This window comes from Strigops habroptila, chromosome 4 (genome assembly GCF_004027225.2).
Source record: "Strigops habroptila isolate Jane chromosome 4, bStrHab1.2.pri, whole genome shotgun sequence".
NCBI lineage: Eukaryota > Metazoa > Chordata > Aves > Psittaciformes > Psittacidae > Strigops > Strigops habroptila.
In genome coordinates this window covers 47551471-47575992 of record NC_046358.1, presented here as the reverse complement: position 1 = coordinate 47575992, position 24522 = coordinate 47551471, and the positions used below count along the sequence as shown (strand labels likewise).

Below are 24522 nucleotides of genomic sequence, written 5' to 3'. Positions count from 1 at the left end.
GGGAATGAAGTATATATACTGTGGAGTCCTGAAGGAAGGAGGAGATCAAGAAGCAGTGATGGGAACTGACCTACTGGTTCGGACTGGAGGTGCCTCTAAATCAGTACAAAACTTTGCACACTGGCAATGGCTCCTGTTGATTCCTTATTTCAGAGGCTCCCTCTGTACATGCAAAAGGCCCAGTTCCTCAAAGGCATTTAGGCGCAGGGCTGAGGCAATGAGGTACTGCTCAAGACTAACCACATTGTCTTCACTGAAAAAAGACACCAAAAACATGTTACAGGTAGTGTGGAGTTCAGATATTCCCTAGGAAGCCAGAGCAGTTGAAATGCAACAGGAAGATAGCTGCCATTAGTGCACACCAAACAGAGAAAAATGCAAGAAGCCCACAGGGGTATGTTGTCTTCAGTCCTGTCAGTCATGGATGTGACAGCTGGGACCTTTAAAGACTGTCAAAGGAGGAGACCAAGGCACTCCAAATGCCAAGTCTGTCAGCAGCATAATTAACATGTCATATATAGTCTGCTCAGAAATGCAGCACTTTTACTGCACCTCCAACTACGAGACTATCAAAAATGCTGCTCAGCTGGTAAGTCCTGCAACATCCAATAACGTCTAAGTTACTGCAAAGCAAAAAAAAAAAAAAAAAGGCAAACTGCAGTGTTGGGAAGACAGAAATCAGTTTGTAGCCCATGGGGGAAGGCAAGCTAACCTAACACAGGATCTCTTGGTAGTCCCGCTACAGAGGAGTGTCTCTGGAAATACATACCCAGTCATATTCTTAGAAAAGCACGTACATTTCACATGGGCAAAACACCTGAAAAAAAAAGGATGGAGGCAAGTTCTGCAGGGAATTCCTGCTTTGGGCAAACTTACAAACATAGATAAGAAACAGAAAGAAAAATTCCATGTTGTGAAAGCCAGGCCACACAAAGAGCCATGGCACTTCTCTCCCTCCACAGACAGATGCGCATGGTCTAGTGCAGGAGATACGATGCTTGGGGCAACCTAGATGAATGCTCAGGTTGAGCAAAATCTAAGTTTTTTGTTTCAAAAAACGTAGATCTGTAGCCATCATGACTGACCAATACGACCAGGCCAGGACAGCACCTGAATCCACGGAGAGCCTCAGAAAAACAAAGTATACCTGAGCAAACTTGCTTTTGCATTGCTTAGAAGTACAGTATTGCTGCCAGCACGGGCTCTTCCATGGCTGATCTCTGACAGACAGATCAGGGAAGGCACTGGAAAGGGAAAGTCAGGGGGTGAGGTCCACGTATTACTGTAAGCAACGATGGACTCGTAAGGACAGGGTGAGACACAGGAAAAGAAGAGAAAAGATAGGTATGTAAAAAAGAAAAAAAGAGCTTCAATAGTGGTAAGTCTGGTAAAAGAGCAAATTTTTACTGAATGCAACAATTAGTGATGAAGACATACAAGAAAGTTTTATCTATACACTGGCAGAAAATTTTAAATCACAATCATATAAAAATAATCTATTTCTGCACAATAAACGTATCACTTCCCCTCCTCTTTCAGCTTGACTTAAAATGATGCAAGTTTAAGGATACCTTTCAAAAAACAAAGAACCTTAGTTAAGAAAATATTTATAAAGTAAGTTTTCCTTGCAAATTTCTATTTCTGAACAAGTGATTTGGAAAAAAATAAACCACAAAACTCTTGAATGATACTACTGACTCCTTAAATTTAGAGGACCTCTAGTCCAATTCTTGTCTCAACAAACAGAAAAAACAGCAGCCCTGTGGTCAGCCCATCAGTTCCATTAAAAAATTACAGCTTTATCAGGAGTTCCAGCATCACAACAAAGGGAGAAAAAACAAGCAGAATGAAAAAGTGAGGTGGACACCTTGTACTTCTGATTGTTGAAAAGGAGTTTTTCTGAGCCATGCAACAAGCTCTTACCACTGAAATGGCACTAAAGGCAGGAGGTAACACTATTCTGAACACATGCTCAAAATGCTTTGGAGAGAAATAGTTATATTCAAGCTGCTGTTGTACACAGGAGGTTCTCGCTGAGATTATGATCAGCTGTGTGAATGAGCACAGAGACAGAACACCTTTGCTTAGATCAGTTTTTCTTAAGACCTGCCAGTGGTACAGGAAAGGAATAAAATTGCCCTTATAATGAAAATGATCTCATTTGCAGCTCTGTGATAAGTAGTATTTACCATGAATCTTTGATTCCTTGTGCTCAGGCTGCTACTGCAGCTCCTCTGGGATGGCATTAATGTACCATTTCCTTTATGGCTCCTACTTATCTGAAAAGGTCTCTGTTACAAACAGATTTTTCACCCCTGGTCTGTGAAAATTTCTTGAATATCTGATAAGGGAGAGTTTCAGCTACAGTCACTGCAGGTCCAGGATTTTGCCCAAAATTATATTAAAATATGGGTCAACTGTGCTATATGCAGTAGTGTCAAGAATGATAAGGGTTTTACTGAAACTTCTTTACAGAGGCCTAAAAAAGTTGAACATAGCTTCATCAATCAAGGAAGCACACTCATCTCATGCAATCAAAATCATCACAAGTGATTTCACAGAAAAGTGTATGTATTTTTTAAAAGTTATATATAATTAAGGTCTAGTACCATTTAAAAACATTAATATTTAAGAAAGTCAGACAACAGCACATTTAAAAAACAACAATAATTAGCACACACTAGCTTATCTTTTCAAAGCATTTTATAAAAACATTAACTCCTTAAGCCTCACAACAATCTTGTGAGATAGATAAGTATTATTAGTCCCATTTTAGAGACAGGGAAACAGGCATGGAGAGAAGATGATCTGCTCACCACCACACACATCAAATCCAGGAACAGAACACCAGATTCTCCAGTTTTCTGCCACATGTGGTCTGACCTCTTACAAAGATGCTGGTATTTAAATGAAATTTGTTTCCTCTCATCCCTTTTAAGACCCTTGATCTCATTTCAGTCTGATATGAAAAGGTACCTGCCGAGACCCATTTATGATAGACAAGTGCAATTGGGAAAGAACTTATTTTTTTTTTTATACACTGTGTGTTGCTGGAAGCTCCTTAAGAAAACACTTGACATGGGTGCTTCCACACTGACAGAGTCAGAATGTCGCTTCTCATCAGGCACCTGCTACCAGGAAACTCACCGAGGCCTCCATCTGCAGTTCTGCTGCAGCTCAGAATCCACAAAAAGAGATAAAGTTTCTTTGCCACTTTCAAACAGGAACCTTTCTATGGCAGAAAGTCTCCTCCAAGAACTCCTCATATGAGTACAACTGCACTGAAAGCAAAGAAAGACTTTTAAATCAGGAGACTCTCAAGGCCTCAAGGGCACACATATACCTGTCAGAAAACCTGGAAAATGTTCATATATTGTGTTCTGTGTTAAGAGAGATGGTCTGGAGGCATCAGACATCCTGGGGGCTAGAAAGTAACTCTCCATAGTAACTTTGAGAAGACAAGTTCCCTTAAGCATATCACTCTTGCACTGAACTAGTCAGTGACAGACTAGGATTAAAAAATCTCAGCCAGCTGAAAATTCAAGTCAATGGATTTAACTCTATAAGATGCCAAATCTGGCAGATCTACTGCTGCCTATTTGCAAACCCAGGCTCAGATGCTAGTGGAGGCATAGAAATAAAAACAGTTCTTCCACTTTCAGTTACATATGTCCATTAGACACTATCTAGAGTCCAGGAAGTTAGATTTATGACAGCTCGATCTGAAGATCCTCCCCATACTTTCGGATCAGCTTCGTGTGGTTATGGTCCACTGACCACTGCTCTGGGAGGTGCTTGGGCTGCATGTTGTCCAAAAAATGCTGCCGCCAGCGTCTCTCCAACTGCATAAGGGAGCGCAGGCCTCCTTTAGCAAAACACTGCACCACCTTCAGGCCATGTGGCACGTAGCTCTCATTGCAGATCCTGCCAGAACACAAGCAGAGTTTATTTTCACACAAAGCCCACTGTCAGACCTGTCTCCAGCGAACAGCAAGACACTGAAGATACTTTCAGCTGTGGAGTTTAATTACAGACACATGGTAAGCAAAGCAAGAGGGAGAGTTTTAAGCTTTGCTTCAATGCCAGACTGCTTTCTGGAACACAGTTACATTGGGAAGCTGATTTCTTTGAACTGAGAAAGTGTTCCTCTTTTACAGCAATACTAAACAAAGCTCTTTAGGTCCACTACAAGCTCCCCAGGAGACAGACTGCAAATTTCTCAGGGCAAGAACCATATGACACTCCAGAACTCTGATCCTGCCACTGAATTCCCTGCCTGGATGGGTTCTGAGTTGTAACATTGGCACATAACAAACAACAGTGAGCATAACGAAGAGAAATACTGACTTCATGCAGAGACCAGATACTAGTTAAAACAACATATTTGGAGAGGCTTTGAGAAAGAGGAGGAGACTTCTGATATGACTGTCTTTCAGTTTCCCTCCCCGATATCTGTCCTTCAGAAGAAGTAGAAAACAGTGGAGGGGAAGATGGAAAGCAAGAATGGAAGGAGATTGCTGAAAGAGGTGAAGAAACAAGAGCTGCAGTTCACAGACCATTGCTGGGTTGAGGGAAGAAGGGGGAAAACAAATACATAGCAAGAAATGCAGAGTATGCTTGTCTGCTTAGAGCCTTAGGCTACAGCACAATTTCCTTCTTCCTATCCCTACTTTCTGGTTAAATGCATCAAAGTACTATAAACCCAGACTCTGCAGGCTCATACAAGTGATAAAGTTATGCTTTTAAAGGCTAATTTTCCCTGTGCAGATCAACACCTACTAGCCTCTAATTCAGACACTCCTTAACCTGACACCATTATTTTAGGGAAGATGCATCAATATCCCAAAGAGACCAGCAATGGATTTTGTCCTATTTTCACTAAAAAGCTTGGGGGAGGGGAAGGAAGTCAGCATGTGTGATCCTCAGCTCTGCACATCCTGCTGGATTTTCTTTTGTTTTGCTGCAGTAATATTTACCCAAGGTTCTGTATGTAGACAACCTTTTGTTGAACTTACGTGCCAACATAAATGACTAATGTGTTACTTCTACTGATGGGCTTGTTGTACCTGGTTTCCAGACCAGCTGCTTCCTGGAGCATCTCTGGGGTGACTCTCTCTGTGTTAAAGAAGTCCTTGATGCTCTGCAGAAGTTCTGCCCTTCGGGGGTCAGGCAGTCCATCTGCATTCAGCAGGGCTCGGGCCCCCGAGCGCACTTGCCTGCGCAGAGGGTCCTCCAGCAGACGCACACCTTCCTCAGAGCCAATGGGTGCACCAAACTCCTCAGCCAGCTGCTGCTTGAGATGGTTATCATAGTAATTGGAGATGGCATGGCAGGATGTGCAGAGTAGGAGCACGTCATGGGAGTTGTGGTCCTTCATCTGGATAGGGAAGTGTCTTCGGTATTCGTGAGGAACAATGTTTTTCCTAGGGAAGACAAACCAGTCAGTTCATCATATTTGCTTGAACCAGCTACTCCCCAGTTCCTCCTCTTCCTGGCCCACAAAGGGTCAATTAATATTAAAAGTCCAGGAAAACTAAGATCACTGGGGGCAGGACCCTCAGTGCAGTTCTGCAACTTCTTTTAATCTGTACTTCTCTCTACAGGTTTTCTGCATATCTGGGTTTTTTTTTTTCCCTTCCAAAAATTCACCATTTTCAATTTTTTTTAACAAAGTGATTCATACTGTACAAAAATAACATAAAAATAAAGCAATGCTCTATGAGAAGCATACCTCTCAGCTAAACAGTAGCAGCTGCAAAGACAAAATGTCACCCTTTGTGACCTCATGGGCTTCAGGCTCACCTAAACCTTTCAAAAAGGTAAGGATTAAGTAGTGGAAGGAACGCTACAGCTTTTTTCAGAAGGGGATGCCATCAGCACAGCGGGTGTTGGCATACTGCTGCCCCCTGTCATTCAGACTGCAGCATATACGTGTTCCATATACGTTGTTCTGTGCTGATACTGTAGAAGGACTGATACTTTCTGTCTCTGTAAGAGGAGGAAAGGCTGGATTGTTCACCGTCAAACTTATCCAAACACATACAACTACAGGGCATTCAAGTAGTGATAGCCCATCCAGGATGCGTACAAGCACGATGTTTCAGGTGCTAATCAAGCATCTGGATGCCAAATGAGGTGCAGACCTCAGTCTTGTTTTAAAAGATGCATTTTTCTCCTTTCCCACTAAACAACTCACCGGATATAGGATTCTCGCTTGCCACATACAACACACAGGTTCTCTTTGACTGTCAGATAATAATCAACTTGAGACTCAGGACGTCCCGAAGGCTCAAACCGCAGCTTCACAACAAATGGGTCTGTGCTAACTAGCTCTGAAACGGTAAAGGCAAATATAGAATATTCATACAAATTCATATTTGAGAGCTAAAATAACGATGCTAAAACATAAGAGTCATCCTAGTGAATCCCCAACAGTATTTCCAACAAGAAAGGATACAAAAAAATTATGCCCAGTTAGGTAAGAAACAACAACAAGCAGCAGCAGCTGTATTTCAAATACCAACAGGAAAACTGGTATGCCTACCTCCAATCCCCTTGTTCAGATACCACTGAGCCTTCTTGCGATCACAAGTGCACAGGGGCTGTCCATCTGGTGCATGCAGGAAACAGTTGTCATACAGTGGAGATTTTCTATGAAACAAAGGCAGCATTACAGCAACTATAATAGCATGCCAAAAAAACAGAGCTCTCCATAGCCATGTGTTCCACACTGCAATTCCTGCAGGCTCCTCCAAATCACAGGAGTGCCTCTAAACACACACCCAAGGCTGCTGAGCACTACACAGGTATGGCAGTGTGCTCCCCACCAACCCATAACCATCAGTGGGGGATGCGATGGCTGCATCCAGCTTACTCTGGACATTGGGAGATGGATGGCAACATGGTAGCCAAGAGCAGTCTGGATCAGTGACCCAGACCTCTTGCTGGTATGCAAATATAAGTCAATCATCTCACCTTATAGTGGACAGCCCAGGGCCTGTTGAGCTCTCCTGCATGGCAGCGGGTTGCACGCCAGGATCTCCCCTTGAGTAGGGATGCCTCTCGAGGTTACCCCCCGAGGTTGAGAGATTCCTTGCACCAACAGATGCTCAGTAAGTTATTAATAGCATGCTAAACTTTGAAATCTTAGCTAAGTGATATAAAGGATTGATTGCACATACATAATTCTTTAGACATAAACTGTTGACCAAGTCTGGGACTAGGATTGGATCCAGCCACATTGGTCCCTTCTGAACCTCATCACTCAACAAGAGGGCCTTGTTGCAGTTTTGTCTGACCCTGTCCTCTCTGCCATAAATAATCAAGTGTACCTTGACATCAAATCTTGTTAAACCACTGTTGCATTTACCACTGAACTTTGTTAGCTCACAGTTTTATATCACTATATTGATGCTTCTCTCTTATTAGTGCAGACCATGACTCCATCCGTGATTAACAGGCTGCTGGTAAGGGAAGCAGAATGTCTAAAAACTTACCTGGGGTTGACCAACTGTAAGGTACCTTTGCTCTCCTGCTACCCCTAGAATTGCAACTCTGAAACCCAGTTTTTAAGAGCTGCCATTAATAATGACAGCATTTAACAACAACAACAAAAAAATCACATTAGAAAACAAAACAGAACTGAAGTCAAGAAGGACAATGACCTAAGAGTAACCTCAAATAGTGTCAAACTATAGGGGCAAGGCAGTTTCAAGGATCAGCTGCCCAAGCCCGTATTTTAATATTTTATTAAGATGACTTTTCCAAAACTTAGTGTGAACAGCAATTACTTCATTCATCCAAGAGAAATGCTCCAAAAAGGCTCTTGTAGCACTGGGAACTCAAACACACATGTCCTTGGTAACAACTAAGCTGAGCTGAGGCCCTCTGAAGCACGTACACCTATCCTTAGTGGTGAAAAGCCCTGCTTGGGCAGCCTCTGGTGGTTTCTGGCAGTGTGTGGAAGGCTTACATTTTGCAGAAAATGTTTCCTTACTCTACCAACCTCCTTCAAACAAAAACGGCAGAGCTGGCTGGGCTCCCGGACCACTGGGAGGAACTGTCCAGGGATACAGACGTGTCACAGTACACTGTGGAAAAGTTTCCTTTCTTCTGTCCAGCAACATCATATAAGTAAGTAATCAGCAGTACACCACCAGCTGAAAAGACTGATTCACAGGCTATGTAATCCAACAAAAGGATTTCTTCTGAGGTCCACTGGGATAAAAAACCCAACAAAACAACAGTACAGGAGGTCTCCTTCCACTGAACAGCAATCAGCACTTCAGCTCAATCACCATGATAATTTGAGTATTTCCCAACTCAAAATGAAAAAACATTAAACTGAACAGGCTTATAGACAGGAAGAATGGAAAAGGACTTTTGAAATCTGTGTGCAGTACTGGTGTCCTCAACATAAAAAGGACATGGAGCTGTTGGAGCAAGTCCAGAGGAGGGACACGAGGATAATAAGAGGGCTGGAGCACCTCCTGTATGAAGACAGGCTGAGAAAGTTGGGGCTGTTCAGCCTGGAGCAGAAAAGGCTGCGTGGTGACCTCATAGCAGCCTTCCAGTATCTGAAGGGGGCCTATAAGGATGCTGGGGAGGGACTCTTCATCAGGGACTGTAGTGATAGGACAAGGGGTAATGGGTTCAAACTTAAACAGGGGAAGTTTAGGTTAGATATAAGGAAGAAGTTCTTTACAGTGAGGGTGGTGAGGCACTGGAATGGGTTGCCCAGGGAGGTTGTGGATGCTCCATCCCTGGCGGTGTTCAACGCCAGGTTGGTCAGAGCCTTGGGCCACATGGTTTAGTGCGAGGTGTCCCTGCCCATGGCAGGGGGCTTGGAACTAGATGATCTTAAGGTCCTTTCCAACCCTAACTATTCTATGATGATGATTCTATGATTCTATGAAATCGCATCCAGTTGTACCACAGACCAGAGGCACACTGCCACAGATGCTATAAAAACCAGTGGGTCTACAGATCTCTCATGAAGTCAAGCACAGTTAAAAACAATAAACAAGCAAACATGGGGAGATCTCAGTGTAGCCTGGAATGCAATTTTGTTTAAATTTTAATCCTCCCATGAGGTGCAGTCCTTCTGTTCTGCATGACACAGGCTCCAACTTAAAAAGAAATAAATCTGGAAGGACTTGCTGTATTTAACACAATACCATTAATGACTGCTAATGAAATCAATATTATTGACTACATCAAAATGTCTCCATTGCCAATCCAATAAACTGGAAAAGGAGAAAACAAATACTAAAATGACTGGCTTTCTTCTCAAATGGTAATTACAATTTTAGTTCCTACATCCAGTGATAAATTTTATTATCGACTGTATCCAAGCAAAACCAAACATACTAGCTCTCTGCGTCTTCCACTGCACTGAGCTTAAAAAGACTTCTCCAACTTGTTTTAATTTAATAGCGACTGAACTCATTACCAAAAGGCCATAAGAATTTAGGATTTGTTCCACAAAATTGCCTGCAGGACAGAGATCCTGAATCCAGCAACAGCTGCCAGTGCAAGGCCGAATTCATAGCTTTCCCTCCTCTCTCTCGTTGGCCAACACAGCAATGCAATGGTTTGACATTGCCAGACTGTTCCTTCCTGCACCCTCTAGCACATCAAGTAATGTTTCTCACCTCTCCTAACCTCAGCTTTCTCCCTGAAGGAGACAAGGCACAGCTGTTTGGGCAGTAATTGCCACCCAGACTGCCAACCACCTCCTGCTGAGACTCTGCTCTCCAGCAAATGCCTTCACAGGAGAAGGAAGGGCAAAAGCTGAAGACAATCCCTCAACCTGCTCATGATCTAGCACAGATCCAAGTCCTGCCTCCACTTTCAATACCACCTCTAGAGGGAAATGAGGAAAACAGAAACAGTATCTGGGTCCCATGACTGCTAGGTCCTGTGTTTGCTTTCCTAGCTCCTATTAACTACTTTTGTTCAATTAACAGAGCATGACGCATCATTCAAGGTTTTCCATCTGCAGTGCAAAGAGTAAAATGAGGTCACAGACTTACCGTGCAGAATATCCCACACCCAGAGGCTTTCTCTTCTGCCTCCGTGGATCTCTCACTTGCTGACTGCCAGCAGGCTGGCCATCCACTGCAGACTTCCGATTCTTTGTTTTCTGAGGGGAATGTCCCTCTCCATTCTTCTCCTCTCCTGTGCTGCCACTCTTTCTTCCTTTAAAAGGAATATCCACCAAGCCCCGGCATTTACCCACTGCTTTTTCCCAAGCAGCAAGAGAGTTTTCACCTTGAGATATAGCAGGGAGGCTGGCAAATCCCAGCAAATGGAGGAACAGAGCCACTGAGACCTGGGCATCTCTAGCAGCATAGAGAACCTGCAGAAAAGTGTAGGCATCAAGATACTGACAAACAGCAAATGCTCCAAAACATTATCAGTCTTTAACACTTAGTACAGTAAAGTCAGAAGCTGGATTTATTTCCACACAAGTTCTGGCAGTTGAGTGACACTTTCATTAACATCACCACAACCCACATTTTTAGGGTCAGTCAGGCTTGAAACACTCACGGGTGGCCCAAGAAACTGCAAAGGACTAATAAAAGTTAAGGTCAGCCACGCCTTATACACTCTCCCACTCCATCAAGCCCTTCCTAACGAATAAAAAGCTCCCTTTTGACATGCTGTCCACGAATCATCGGTGTGGTTATTTATCCTGTCACTCCCTCTACTGGTCACTGATTTTGTAGACATCTGCAGCATGACCGTAAAGAAAATCGGCAATCCGAGAAAGCATAATGGTCTAACTATGATAAACAAGGTTTCCAGTCTCTAATATTGCACTGACTGCTATAGATTGGAGGAAAGAAAATAATAAAAAGGTGATGGTTTGGGTGCTTGAACACTTCTTCAAGGGATCTTCCCTTATAGATCTTTCAGGACTAAAGGAAAACAAGGGTCTAGAATCCCAGAACAGCAGAAAATTGTCTTAATGGAAAAGGAGGGAAATGCAAGGCACAGTCTGGAGTTTAACTTCAGACCGTAGTCACACATAAGGTTTTGAGGCAGAATTTGAAGAAGGCTTGTTTCTCCCTGTTGTAATGCCTCTTCTCTAGGGTTAGGGTTAGAAGAAGGCTGCTTTTCCTCCCAAAACGCTCAGTTGAAGTGGAAGACACACCTGATCTTGTGTCAGTTCTTCTGCCTCCCAGTTGCTGCAACGCACATGAGGAGACTTGTCAAGCGGGCAGTTCAGGACTTCTTCAGCTAAAGACTTTAGGCTAAGGCAGTTGTGAGGTAGATCCTTCCTTCAGTTTAACAAACAAAGTGAAACAAACATATTAAAAACAAAACTATACACCCATGCAAATGCACATGGTCTTGAACCTGCCAGAACACAATGCACACGATGTGTGACTCCCACCAAAACAGCACACAGCTGCCTGTCAGCACCACAGGCCCTCTCTCTCCCCTCTGTCCTTTCCCGTGGTAATTATCTACTGCCTGCTACATGCAAAATGGGCAAGGCTGGGAGTTAGTGGGTAATGTTAATGTTAAAGGCTGAAGTATTTGGCTTTGAACTACCCACTTCTGAACTAAAGAGGTCTGATGTAGAGTGATGGACCACCTGCCCCAGGAATTCATGAGGAACGTAACAGCCAGGAATAATTCAGAGGAATCCTGGCCACTAGAGACAAGTCCATCCTCAGTGCTAAAAAGGCAGCATCAGGTCAGCAAACCACACCCCAGATCACTAACAGCACACCCAGGCATACATATACCGTATGTGAAGATATTCCCAACTAAAACATCTTATTTAAGGAAGAATGAAGGATGAGAAAATGGCATCCTAATTGTAATCTTTCAATGGAAACATTGTTACTAAGAGAAAATTGGAGCTGATTTATTTAGTCATTTTTCAAGAAATCCTGTAATTGAACAGTTCCACTTACGTGCCCGTGGCACATTTACCCCATACTTCCAGGCTGTGTATTCAAACATCTGTTGACATGGTGATGACTGCCACTGTGTTACATCACTGTGTCTGGTCTTCTTAAAAGCTGAAGCATGATACTCAGAAAAGTCTATAAAGGTATTCCATGAGAAGACTAACAGACACAATGAACATATGAAATCTTTGTGAAGATTTCATTTCTATGACCACCATAGAACAGAACCACGACATGTTCTTGGGCTGCAGCTGTCAGTGTCCACCCTCTAAAACCACTCTGAGAACTCCAGACCTACCTGCCTGCTATCATTCAGCATATGCAAATTACTTTAAAAATATTTCCAACTCAGATGATGCCTCAAGCAGAGCTACTTCTGTTTTCAGACACTCACCACTGTCTCATGGCTAGATACCGGAGATCCACGCTCCCTTTGACTGGAAGACCATAATCATGAAGTAACTTGCAAGCATCTTCCCAGCATCCTACCCCAACTTTCAACACAGCACTATCTGCCATGATGTCCAACAGGGTCTTTGGGATAGTCTGTCCACTGGCAACAAGCCTGGGCAATCGAACAAGAATGCAGAGGCCACTGGAAGAAGCCATCTGCAGGAGGGATACAGGATTTGCTTTTCCCTCCACAGATACCTGAAATAAAGACAAAAAACAGAGTCTGGGCTACAGTATTATTAGCAATGCTGGAGATGGAACAAATTGCAAAACAGGCCACTGAAGATAGGCAATACCTGCCAGTTTATACAGTCATGTGTTGTTACATATCCCTAAAATTTTACTGCAAATTATGTAATCTGTTTCACAGTATCACTGTCCCCAACCTACTTCTTGCCACACTCCCACAAAAGAAACTTTCCCCCTTTCACCCTTCTCCCTCATAGCTGAGCTGGTAGAAGACATCAGACACATTTCTTAATCCACATCAGCACAAAGGCACCCACTACATAAATGTTTAATGGCAAACACATTGTTTAACTGTGGCTTATACTTAATGACTGCGGGGTGAATAAATTTCCAGCCAAAATAATGGCAAAGCCAGGCTTTATAAACGACTCAAAGCCTGTTTTGAGAGTTCACACAGGCAAATGTACAAGGAAGAGGAACTTTGCCTTCTGGTAGTCCCAGTGAGTTATGTCTACCGATCAGTATTATCCTCCTTTTTGAATTTATTATTCTTAAGAAATTGTTTCTTAAGTATATAGCTGAATTTAAAATAGTGTAAACCGAAGTTTAGAGGTGATTCTAGTAAATCACCTCTAAAGAGATATTATACAAAACACATAATGCCATACAATTATCACTATGTTTAGTATAGTCGATTTATCACAGGAGTTCAGTAAAAGACTACAACTAGTGAATTAAAAACATGCAGTCAGCACACTTGAACGTGAGAACAATCAAAATCAGCAGCTACTTCACTGCTGTCATGACAGATCATCCCACAGGCAGTTTCAATAGTCAGTCCTGTTGTATCCATTTAAGGAAAGCAATCACTCCACCCTTAATGATTTCCCATTGCAATTTGCAATCCAAAGGAGAGGCGATTCTTGATCACTCACCCATTCACAATCAATTCCAAGCACTGGCCACTTCTCCAGCTCCTTCTTCAGCAAAGGTTCAACATGATCCCACTCCTTCTGCTCTGAAACTACCATTATGTCTGCACCAAGGATCCTCTCTACCCAGGAAAACGTGGAAGATCTGAAGAAGGAAAGCACCTCCTTACCCTCTGCCTTAATCAGTTTCTTGTCTCCTGAGTTTATAAATGCTTCCTCTCGCTGACTACTACAGCATGCTTTTCCTTTCCGACGCTGGGTTGCTTTCCACAAAACCAGTCCCCCCACAGCAACACCCAGCAGGGTCGCCAAAGTCATCGTCACTGCTGTTTGCTTGGGCATTTTCTTTATCCCCCTTTTACCCCTTCCACTTCATCTACTCAAAGAGGCATTGTAGGATTTCATCACGGCCTGCAAAGAAAAATGAGAGAGGTGGAAATTAAAGACAACTTAATGAAATGTGTTTAGAGGTATTAAACACACCCACTGGTATCATAACAAGGTTCTAGCCACAACCCGCAATCCTGACAGGAAAAGGACCCGGCCCCACTTTGACAGACTGGAGGTAAGGGGACAGACTGCTGTGGCAGTGGGCTGAGCAGTACCATGAGACTGAATGCTGCTGTTGATCACAGCACCAAAAACCTTAATGGGAATCTACTGATTTATACTGGTGCAACTGGATGCTTCCACAGACTGATATTCTGAAAATAAGCTAGCCAGGGCTATTATCAACATCTTTTAGCTCTGTTTGGAACCAGATCAACCTAAACAAGGACCTGGCAAAATTACTGCAGAATAAGCATGTCCATTCATGCATTAGTAAATAATAGGCATTGTCCATTACATTCACATCCATACTAAGGTCAAATGGCTCTTCAGACACTGAAAAGTCCTAAAGAAGCCGCATCTACTTATAACATAGCTTTCCATCTACCATACATGAGCTTAGCTCCGCTTCAGTAAACTGGAATCAGTCCGGCCCCTGCATCCCCATCTTCCCAACCTACCACGTTATTTTTAAAGATCTGCCCTTACGTGCTGTTCAACAGAAACAGAAGCTGTGGTAGCGATGCTGCTACAGCTCTGCACGGGCACAGACACCTGCCTGAACGCTTGCAACGTGATGGGTAATTTACTCTCACTTCTTAAACTGAGTGAGAAGACCGAAAGCAAGGAAGCCCACCCGCACCTATGGCCGGCCACCCCTCCGCCGAGCAGAGGGAAGCCGGGGGATGCAGGTGCAGACCGCGGCCCTGTGACCGCCCGCTTGCGCGGATCCCCCGGCCCGCCCCCTCAGGCGAAGCCCGATGAAGCAATCCGCCCCCTCCTCAGCCCCAGCGCGGGGCGCCGGCCGGGCCCAGGCCGCTCGCCGCGGGGACGCAGGGATGCGGCCCCGGGGCCAGCGGTGCGCCGAGGGCGAGGTGCGGGGGCAGGCAGGGAGCATGGCCGGGGCGCCCCTGGGGCGAGCAGAGGGCTCTTCTGGACGCGGGCAGGTGCGGGCGGGCCGCGGCTCCCCTCAGCACCCGGCGAAGACGCCGCCCGTTCCAGCCGTAGTCGGGGCTTTACAGGGAAGAGGCCCCGGTGCGCCTCGGCGCGCAGCGAGGAGGCGTGGGGCGCCGTGAGCGCGGCAGGGGTACCGGCCGGCGCGGCGCGGCCCGCCCGCGGGAGGCGCGCAGCACCCTCTCCCCCCTCCGCCCGGCACCCGCCCGGTACCTGCGCGTCTGCGGAACGGCCGTCTCCGGCAGCAGGAACCCTCCGCGGGGTAGTCGCCGCGCCCACCGGGAGGCATAGAGTAGCGGACGCTTCCTCTTTCCCGGCGGTGCGACCGGGCATGGGCGCCGCCATGTTGTACGGCAGCTGCCGGCCGGGTGGCTGAGGCGGGCGCGCGGCGGCTGCCGGTACACGGTACCGGCCCGGCTCGTCTCAAAGCACTAGGCCACATCCGCGGTGCCGAGCCTGGAGCGTGATCTGCCGCCTCGGTCACGTAGGGCCTCCGCTCGTACCCGTGGGTTAAGGAGCACTGTGGGCCACCCGGGCCCAGAGAGCACCATGAGGTGGACGGGCGAAGCGAAGGCTGCGGCACAGGCGGCGGGATTGGCGGCCGCTGAGATCAGCGCTGACCTGCCGCCTCGGGCGGGAGCGGGCCCGGCGGCGCAGGCAGGGCCGCCTCAGCGCTAGGAAGCACAGCCGGAGCCGGGGAACAGGCAGCGAAGAACAAAGGCAGACCAGAAAATGAAAAGCAAATCATAGCCGCCTCCAAAGCGGCAAACTGGAAGAAAACAAAAAGGGAAAAATCAAGTGGAAAGGATTATGAGTTTAACAGAGGAATAAGAGTGGCGAAGCCCGTATCGGGGTGGAAAACGATGAACGTCAGAACTGCAACACTCCAGCACACAAACCACGGGTATACAGCCAGCTGCCATCTTCAGCGTTATCATCATCAAGTCTTGAGGCCAGGGTTGTCATAAACCAAACAATTACCATGCCAAATTCCTTTGCAGCAGAAAAGGATAAGAGCACCCAATTTCTTTGCAATTCCCATTATTTCCCAATATTTGTGCTGTTAGAATCCCAGCTGGATGCATCTGATGAAAAGAGACACTGAAACCACAGGAAATACTGTTTTAAATTGCTTTGACAATTTGACTGTCAGCATCAAATTTCATTTTGTTTTAACTTCACTGCTTGGAATGTAATCATCTTCCTAGCAGAGACTTGGCATTTAGCAGACAGGTTGTCCAAGGGGTGCAACAAAGCAGCTAATGGCTGTCTTCAGGGAAAATCTCTACAGAAGCAGTTATTTTTCCTGTCTGTAGGTGAATGCTTGCTCTCCTCCACCCCTTTCACCTCTTCTTTTCTAAAAAACAGGAATGAGGTGGGGACCAATTGGTAGCAAACAAGGAACACAGCTGGTTTCCAGAAAACTTCTCTAAGTTTTCTGGAATAGGAAAATAAGACCTTCTCCCTATCAGAAATAAATTGTCCAGGCCATTAAAGCTTAAACAGCTGCTTGTTCTAAGCCAGAATGGTACAATCATGTCGGGTCTCACTGGTGGTGGGGAAAGCTTGTTTTCCATTGACTTGTGTCTGTATTTTGAACATACAGATGCTTTATACCTGAAAGTTACAGCTTTCAGGTAATAAGTCTTTTTGCAAAGACCCTCAATCTTGCTCTACACTGAAGAAATTATTATCCATTCTTTTTATTTATCCACTGGGGATTACAAAGCATTGCAATCTCACACAGTGCAGTAATCACACATCTTGTCTCTGGTTCGTTCTCCTCTGCAGGGGAGGTCTGCATCTGCCTTATGGTCACAACCTGGCCACAGTATCTCCATCCGTCCCCTACGATCCAATCCACCACAGACAGCTGATGAGCTGAAATGGAGGCCAGCGAGCAGAAGCCAGCACTACACCAGCGCTCCCCACATGACTCATGCTCTGAAGAAAAGTGCTTCACGTGCATTCCCAGGAGAAAAAGCTCTAGGGGTCTGGCTATAACGTGAGTTCCCACAGTCAGATGGATATGTTCTCCCTCCTTCCCTTCACCCCTTCCCAACATATAATGCTTTGTTCTACATGGTCATTGTAACCTAGCATAAACCTGGATGGCCACTTGGAAGGGTAGTCCCACATTTCCTGTTCAACCTGATTGTTCACTCCCTGCTTCCTTGTTCCAGCATTTCTGTAATGACAGGGTCAGGGAATCAGGAAACTGATGCAGCTGTAAACTAGTTCAAGGAAAAAAAATCAACATCCGTGGACATAACAGACATATTTCAAGGCCTAGGTGACTGGAAGGAGACCCTGGAAGCCAATATGACTGGGCCCCAGGATCCAGCTGCCATGTTCAGAGGTAGGCAAGGCATTCTTAGGAGAACTCTTATCAGAGCTGAGGATAAGCTCAGAATAGTGACCAAATCCAAACAAATCTGCAAAGTTTGTTTGTAGCTGGATCCATTTGTAATAAACTGGCACCCACCAAGAAATCTAAAATAGGCCAGTGTTTCCTTTTACAAATCGTTTATTTTAGTTTCTAAGGTAATAGGAGCTTAAGTGTAAAGTTACAAGAGAGGAAAACAGTAAAATACCCCAGCATTTATTACACAGTGAAAGTTTCACAGAGAAGATGCTATATAATGGAACCCCCAAGTCTAGCTTTTCTACAATAACAGGATTGCATCCTTGGCTGCACTTAAAACCTTTATTTTTCATGGCATCACTGACAGAGCCCTGTAAACCACAAGTCTCTTTAACAGCTTGTCTTACTACCTACATAGCCATTTATTCAAGTATAAAGGTTAAATTAAAAATAAATTAAAGCAACTGATGCATGAGTGTACCCAAAGCCTGATGGGGACATTGGTGAAGATGAGAAGATAACCAAGTAAGTAACACTAGCTGCTGGCTTAGCCTGACTTAAATCTGTTGCAGCAGGTAGCTGGAAGCCTTTATGTGGTAAACAGCAAGATTTACTTTTCTTTCTGCCTCTATAGCTTGATCTGGGATCTCTGCAGAGGTCTTTGTCAAAAAGACTCATTTTTAGCCTGATTTCCCAAGGAAAGGCTTTTGCAATTACATTGTCTGTTGATGTTTCTGCCTGTGAGTCCCCTTTCTTCCTTTTCCTTGCCAAAAGAGCATGTTTAAGCCGTTGCCTAATTCCATCTAAATTTGTACAAAGGTAACTTCTGTGAAATGCAAAGCCAAATTGATGAAACAGATCCTAATAAAGCTGTCACTGATAAAGTGGCAAGCATGTACAGATGCTGCTTAATATACATATGAGAATGCACATAGCAGTGCCACATCAGGACAAGTCCATAGGAAACCAGGCTTCACTTGTTCTGCTGATCACAGAAAAAAAAAATAAAATAAAATTTTTATAATCGCATTAGCTCATCCTTTAACAGGGAGAAGACCAGGGTAAATGACTTAGTGTTCAAAGGAAAATCAATGATCATGGAATATCAAAGGAAAGAGGCTCCAGTCAAGACTCAAATTGCTGTTAGCAGACAATGCGCAGAGAGCTGCATGTAGTCCCCACTAGCTCATTAATAACCCTCTATTTGGGGCCCCATCCCAAGCTACAGAAGAAAGCCAACCTCACATTTCAAGTGCTAATGCCATTTATCTTCCTTGTGTCAATGCTAGGAACCCCATGACTATATATTCAAGCAAGTCATTTTGAGCAGGGTTTGTTTTAGCATGGCTGATACCAGTGAGACAGTAGGACTGCTTCTTTCATTAAAAGTCAGAATGAGATCAGTTTCAATCCACTGTGAAGCCACATCCTAAAGGTGGAGTTTCACACTGCAACGAGGCAGATAGAAGGTTCAGCTCCCATGGAAAAGGCATTCTGCTTCCCCTTTCTACCTGTAGCTATTCTTCTACTGCCTCACTTCTGCAAACACTGGTGCCAATCTGGTTGAAGGAATTAAGCAAGCAGAAAGCTAGCACAGCAAAAAAATTGAGGCTTTTTTCAACCAACTCCTTTGGTTGAACTAGCTCACCATAGAGCCAGATCTCAGTGAAACTACATCCTAAGCCAAAAGATGAATCAGCAGTAACTCACTGCGGGGATCTGCCAGAGTTTGCAGGTTTTGCAGAGAATCTGAAAAAACTGCTCAGAGGTGTGAGCTGCCAGATTGATCCCATGAGGATGAGTTGTATTAACACTGATCACCATCAACATATTTTTTCATTAACTGCCAACTCTTTCATTGCTGATGTAGGAATAGAGAGGAATGTCACAATTCCGTTTATTGAAAGGCCGCTTAACTTACCCCAGTGGTTCAGTTCCAGAATGCCCACTAAGTAAGCCTCACAGTTCCTGGGCAGCTAAGAAGGTGGTATCCCCATCTCCCAAAACTCCACTCCCAGCTGGGCACTCCTGACTAGTCTGTGCTGATTTTGGCACTCACTGGGACACTTCCATGAGCCAAATGAACTCAGAAAAACAGCAGACAAGCAGGTCCAAAGAGTAGCAACTTCGGCATAAAGAAAGGGACAGAACAAGTAGCCACAAAGATAAAGCCACTTTTCAGTGGCCACAAGTCATTAGTAACATGGGCTCAGCTGCATGTTAAAGCAACATCTTTAGCTGACCAGCTCCAAGGGAAGGCATTTGAGAGAACAATGCCTGTTCTTCCCCTACTTTTTGGTCCCTGAAATTAGTAAGCAAAAGGAGAAAAGCTCAGAAGCCACCCAATTTCCACTAGAGGCGATAAATTCCACAAGAAAAAATATTTTCGAAATATTATATGGCTAAAATATGACAGTTGTCTTGGTTTATCCTCATTTTGTTTCCATTTCCTTGCAAAAAAAAAAAAAAAGTATAAATGAATGAATACAAGCCGTGACTCAGCCCCACTTTCCTAGTAACTGTGCTCACTTTCTCTCTTCTGGATTCACCCCACAGACATCTAACTATCAGTATCCAAACTTTCCCATTTCCACTCTAGATTAACCAAAGCTATTTAGTGGTTCAACAGAGCTCTGACCTGACCTGAGACAAGCAACCATGCTTCACTTAAAATCTTTTCTTTTTACCTGTTTAAGCCTTCCTTCCAAGTATTCTTTGACAGACTCTCAGAAAGCTGTATCCTTAGTCTTCTCCTTTTATCCTCCCACATTATCTCTGAGTTATCTCATCTGAAATACAAATACAACTAACATCTCTGCAGATGACTTACAGATCTGTGTCTTTCCCCAGAGCTATCTCTGTCTATCCAAACTCAAATCATAGCCTTTTTCCTCTCTTCTGTGGACGACTAGCAGGAAGTTAAAGCTCAACAAAACTAGAACGTGGTTCCTTCTCTTCTCTGAAAGCCCTCTTATTATTTGCTTTGTGTGTATCATCACCAGTCTACCTGCCACTCAAGCTTGTATGTCAACTGCCAGCTCTGACTGAAACCCTGTTGTAGATCCTAGGACCCAGGGTACGTCTAAATTTTAGGCTGCTTCTACATGGCATCTCTAAGACAAAGTCCTTTGATCCATCTGTGCAACTAACACACCCTTATTTTGGTCTCCTTCTTCCATACCTAGACTGCCCCAGTATCTCTCCCTCCAGCATTAACCAACACAGCTCATAACAAAACAGCCATCAACTGCTGTAAGGGCCATGATCTGACAACAAAGCAAGGCTGACTGTAGGCCTCCTATTAATGATCAAATACACCACAGCCATCAAATGAAAGCCACTAATGCAATTTAACTCATTCTGCCAATTCAGATTTGTTCAGAAAAAATGTTGAAGGGATAATTTTGTACCCCAGCAGACATTAAAACCAGATCAGGTATTGTCAGTCCTTCCAGAGGCAGAACAACAACTCTGTAGTGTGGGCAGAAGCTAATGTGAGGGCAATGTGACACCATGGCCATACCTGATCCTAATCAATTTAGTACTGCTGGGAGACTGGGCTGTGCACAGCCTGGGAATTAGCAACTCAGGAACCACAAGCCAAGACTGGTTACTCTGACCACATCACTTCTCTGTTTGAAGCATTCTGCTAGTTCCCTCTTCTGTGTTGCATCAAACATTATTTACTTATCCTCTTTTCCAAAAGCATCTACAGAAGGTCACCACCCTGTTCATGACCTCCCATTTCCTTTATAGTTGACTTTTCCCCTCTATTGCCCACTTGTTAAAACTCCAATCAAAATATGTTTGTGCTTTCCTTCATGCTGCTTTTGGGGCATGGAGGAGACATCCTACAGGATTAAGCTGCTCAAGCAGTCCAGACAGCCCACGGAGTCTGGCCAGGCTCAATCCAATTTGGCTTGTGACATTCAGTCTCACTCCAGCACCCCATGTGCTACCATGTCCAACAGAACATAACTTGATGAAGTCCAATCTGTTTGACTAAGTACCGTCCATACCTCAAGTCCACTCCAAGCTGCAGAAGGTTCCTATTAAAAGCAGAAAAAGATGCTTCATTGATGCTACTTCAGCATGACTCAGGCCAAGAGTGTATGTGATTTGAAGAGATTACAACACTCTGGCATTGTTAACACAGCAACACATCCTTTTCAAAGGAAAATGTTACCAGTATAGGTCACTGTAATTTACTTATATTCAAAATTAATTGAAACAAAAGAATCAGAGAGTGAAAAGAATGCTTACCAACACTTGGGTTTTTGGGGTTTTTTTTGTTGGGTTTTTTTTTTTTTATTATTTTAACCTGTATGGTCATGTGAGAAAATACTGCAGAACAGATTGGCAGCCTTCTATTATTTTTCTTTCAAATTCTGACAACATATCATCTTCTTTCTGACTGCTTACAAATGTGATTTAAAAAACCCCTCAGTTAAATCCTTCCTGAAAAACCTAAGACTGGTGGCTTAGGAAATATTTTTATTTCTATTTCTTCATGTAAGTACACAGCTCTCTTAGAGACTGGATCTGGAACACGGAGAAAAAGCACCGAAGATTTTATTGTGCTGCATTTCAACCAGAAGGCTCCTACACCTGTTTATTTCAACACAGAAACCAAAGTTCTCCAATTGGAACAATACTTTAGGAAGGAGGAAAAAAAAAATGTACCACATGTAATAAAAGTGACAGCCAGAGTGTTCAAGGCCAGGTTGGATGGGGCTGTGCGCAACCTGGTCTAGTGGAAGGAAGCAGGGAGATTGGAACTAGATGATCTTTAAGACTCCTCCCAACCCAAACCATTCTATGATTTTATGACTCCGTAATATATTTCTGGATGGTTCTCAGATCATATATGGTGATGTGAGCTGCATGAAAATGACAGAGAAGAAAATGGAATGCAAACTGATGGAGACAGTTCAGAGTCTACAGGTAGAAAAATGTAATGCCACTTACCTATGTTGGGAATTCAGAAGTGAGCAACAGTTTCAGTTATAATTGTAATGGTGCAGAATTTTATGGCATGCAAGCAGAAGAGCAATAAAATGTGATTTTATACCAATGCAATTTACCTGTGTCTGAAGCTAGGGTAATAAACACAAATCACGATGGACAGGGTCTTTGCCTGCCTGTACTGAGGCTTGCTAGACATGTTACATAGCAATATTTGGCCATCAGCAACTGTAACTAGAAAAAAAAAAAATCTTCATATAGCTCAGACACAGAAGAGATTTAACTGTTCTTTGTTTTCACTTTGTATTAACATTGTTAATTATCATTCTAACAGAAAACAGTTAACAGAGTGTGTTTGGATATTCCTCTCAAATTATTAGTATACCTGTAATTAAATTATGATATTTATACCTATTAATATCACATAGAGAAAAAAGTTGTATAAAAAGTTGAAATGTAACAAGTGTTCTATATTTTTTGTTTTCTTACATTTTTTCCAATTAAAAGCAAAAGTTTGTCATTTGCTGTTATTACATGCTAAAAGTTAGCATGGTCAACTAAAAAGCACGGTTTATAAGATTCCACTTTCTTTCTGTAATCTTAACCAAGAAGAATCCCAAAGCACTTAACTGACTGTCTGTAATGAAATAATGTCAATTTCTACTGAAAAGCTGTCACTGGAACATGGCAACGGTCTAACAGTACTCAGTAATGTTGCAACACCACAGTTTATGTCAGGAAGGTTTTTCCGTTTGTTTATTTTAAAGTTTGGAGACTCCTAATTCCCAGCAGGTGCAGTTTCACACAAAGAAGGTCAGGACTGTCAGGCTAATTCCTCACCTTCTGAAAACTGTGTCTTCTCCAGGTACTGATGCCAGTGGGGACATAGAGACCTGAAAGTTTCAGGCTGCAGGTCTGGAACAACTCACCTTGGGTGCAGGGAGTATGCAGTCGGACACTGCAAGGTGAGACTAGGGGCTCCGCACTGCACCTCATGGATGTCACTATTTGAGTGACACTCCTGTCATCTTTACGTGGCATCTGATGTTACCTGTGTGGGACAGGGTGCTGTGAAAGACAAAAGATGTTTTTCCCCACACAGAGGTTATGGTGTGTTAAAGCAGTGAAGGACAACACAGATCAGTTCCACCTGTTTAGCCGGTTGCCTTTTGAGGTTTTGTTGACACTGAAGGATAAGAGAATAAATTTCCAACAGTCTCCTGGGGCTGCAGAGAAGGGGTGATTCTCCTATTTTCAGTGTTGGTCGGCTGGGAGCAGGAGAGAGCAAGCAATGAAACCTCCATGAAATCTTAGAAAAAAAAACCAACAAAAAAATTCTAAGGACATTAATTTTTGGAAGCCCCGCAGAAGTCTCTCAGCATTTATGGCGGACAAACCACACGCACTTGGAGAACTTGTTTCCTCGTCCTCCCTCCGGTGAGCTGTCCGCAGGGTCCGCAGGCACCCCCCGCGCTCCCGGCGGGCCGGCCGCGGCTCTACCGAGTTCCCTTCCCATCACCTCGACCGGGGCCGCTGCCTGCCTGCCCGCCCGCGGCAGCACCTGCCCTCCCGCCGCCACCTCCCGCCGGCCGCAGGGCCGTTGGCGGCAGCGGGCCCCTCAGCCGGGCCGGGCCACCCTTCAGGCAGCGGCGGCAGGAAACGTCCTCACGCAGGTCCTCAGAGCAGCGAATGTACCCGTCCCCCCCGCGCCGATACAGCAGCGAGTTAAAAAGCGGCGGCGCCACGTTAGAGCCGGGCCGGCAGGCGCGGGCTGCAGCTGAGGATCAGCTGCTGAGGGGAGCGGGGAGGAGCCAGCGGGATCAGGAAGCGGCGGAGTGTCTAACACCTCTCTGCCATGGCTGGCTAAAGAAAAATCATCATAACCATAACAAGGGGGGAAGCGGGGGAGGGGAGGCGGCGGCGGGGGAAGGGGCGGCGGGGGAAGGAGCGGCGGGGAGCGGCGCAGGCGGCAGCATGAAGAGGAGAGGCGGCCGGGGGGGCAGCATGCGGTCGGTGGTGGGGTTCCTGTCCCAGCGGGGCTTGGAGGGGGACCCCCTGCTCACCCAGGACTTCCAGCGGAGACGCCTGCGGGGCTGCAGGAACCTCTACAAGAAGGACCTCCTGGGCCACTTCGGCTGTGTCAATGCCATTGAATTCTCCAACAATGGAGGCCAGTGGCTGGTCTCAG

General features: G+C 44.7%; 2 protein-coding genes and 1 long non-coding RNA gene across 9 annotated transcripts in view; 2 read left to right on the top strand and 1 right to left on the bottom strand.

The window, feature by feature from the left end:
- Positions 1–1371: 1371 nt before the first annotated feature.
- Positions 1372–24475, bottom strand: EXD2 (exonuclease 3'-5' domain containing 2). Of its 7 annotated transcripts, none has more exons than XM_030485334.1 (11): positions 24398–24475; positions 23264–23402; positions 22454–22568; positions 13505–13646; positions 12322–12578; positions 11159–11285; positions 10035–10360; positions 6545–6651; positions 6197–6332; positions 5067–5423; positions 1372–3924 (listed from the first exon to the last, which is right to left on the bottom strand). In XM_030485334.1, exons 2-11 carry the CDS (start codon positions 23373–23375, stop codon positions 3708–3710), a joined length of 1896 nt encoding a protein of 631 aa, XP_030341194.1. In that variant the 5' UTR covers positions 23376–23402; positions 24398–24475; the 3' UTR covers positions 1372–3707. The 7 variants fall into 7 exon arrangements, with proteins under 7 accessions (XP_030341194.1, XP_030341193.1, XP_030341199.1 ...); XM_030485333.1 differs by lacking the exon at positions 24398–24475 and adding an exon at positions 23741–23919 and having other exon boundaries at positions 23264–23643; XM_030485339.1 differs by lacking the exons at positions 22454–22568; positions 23264–23402 and having other exon boundaries at positions 24398–24464.
- Positions 15337–22854, top strand: LOC115607721. Its single transcript, XR_003991329.1, has 2 exons — positions 15337–15908; positions 16796–22854. It is a non-coding gene; the product is annotated as an uncharacterized LOC115607721 (long non-coding RNA).
- DCAF5 (DDB1 and CUL4 associated factor 5) overlaps positions 24023–24522 on the top strand; it is a 74080-nt gene continuing 73580 nt past the window's right edge. Inside the window, exon 1 of the mRNA XM_030485328.1 lies at positions 24023–24522. Within this exon, the coding sequence (XP_030341188.1) occupies positions 24024–24522 (499 nt within the window). The 5' untranslated portion in view covers position 24023.

Bases quoted from the DNA above. Each gene is read 5' to 3' on its own strand.
- EXD2 (XM_030485334.1), bottom strand. From the start codon at position 23,375: ATGCCACGTAAAGATGACAGGAGTGTCACTCAAATAGTGACATCCATG. The intron at 6,333-6,544 runs GTAGGCATACCA...TTACCGTTTCAG, and splicing joins TCTGAACAAGGGGATTGGAG to AGCTAGTTAGCACAGACCCA. The intron at 3,925-5,066 runs GTACAACAAGCC...GTGTTCTGGCAG, and splicing joins GCAGCTGGTCTGGAAACCAG to GATCTGCAATGAGAGCTACG.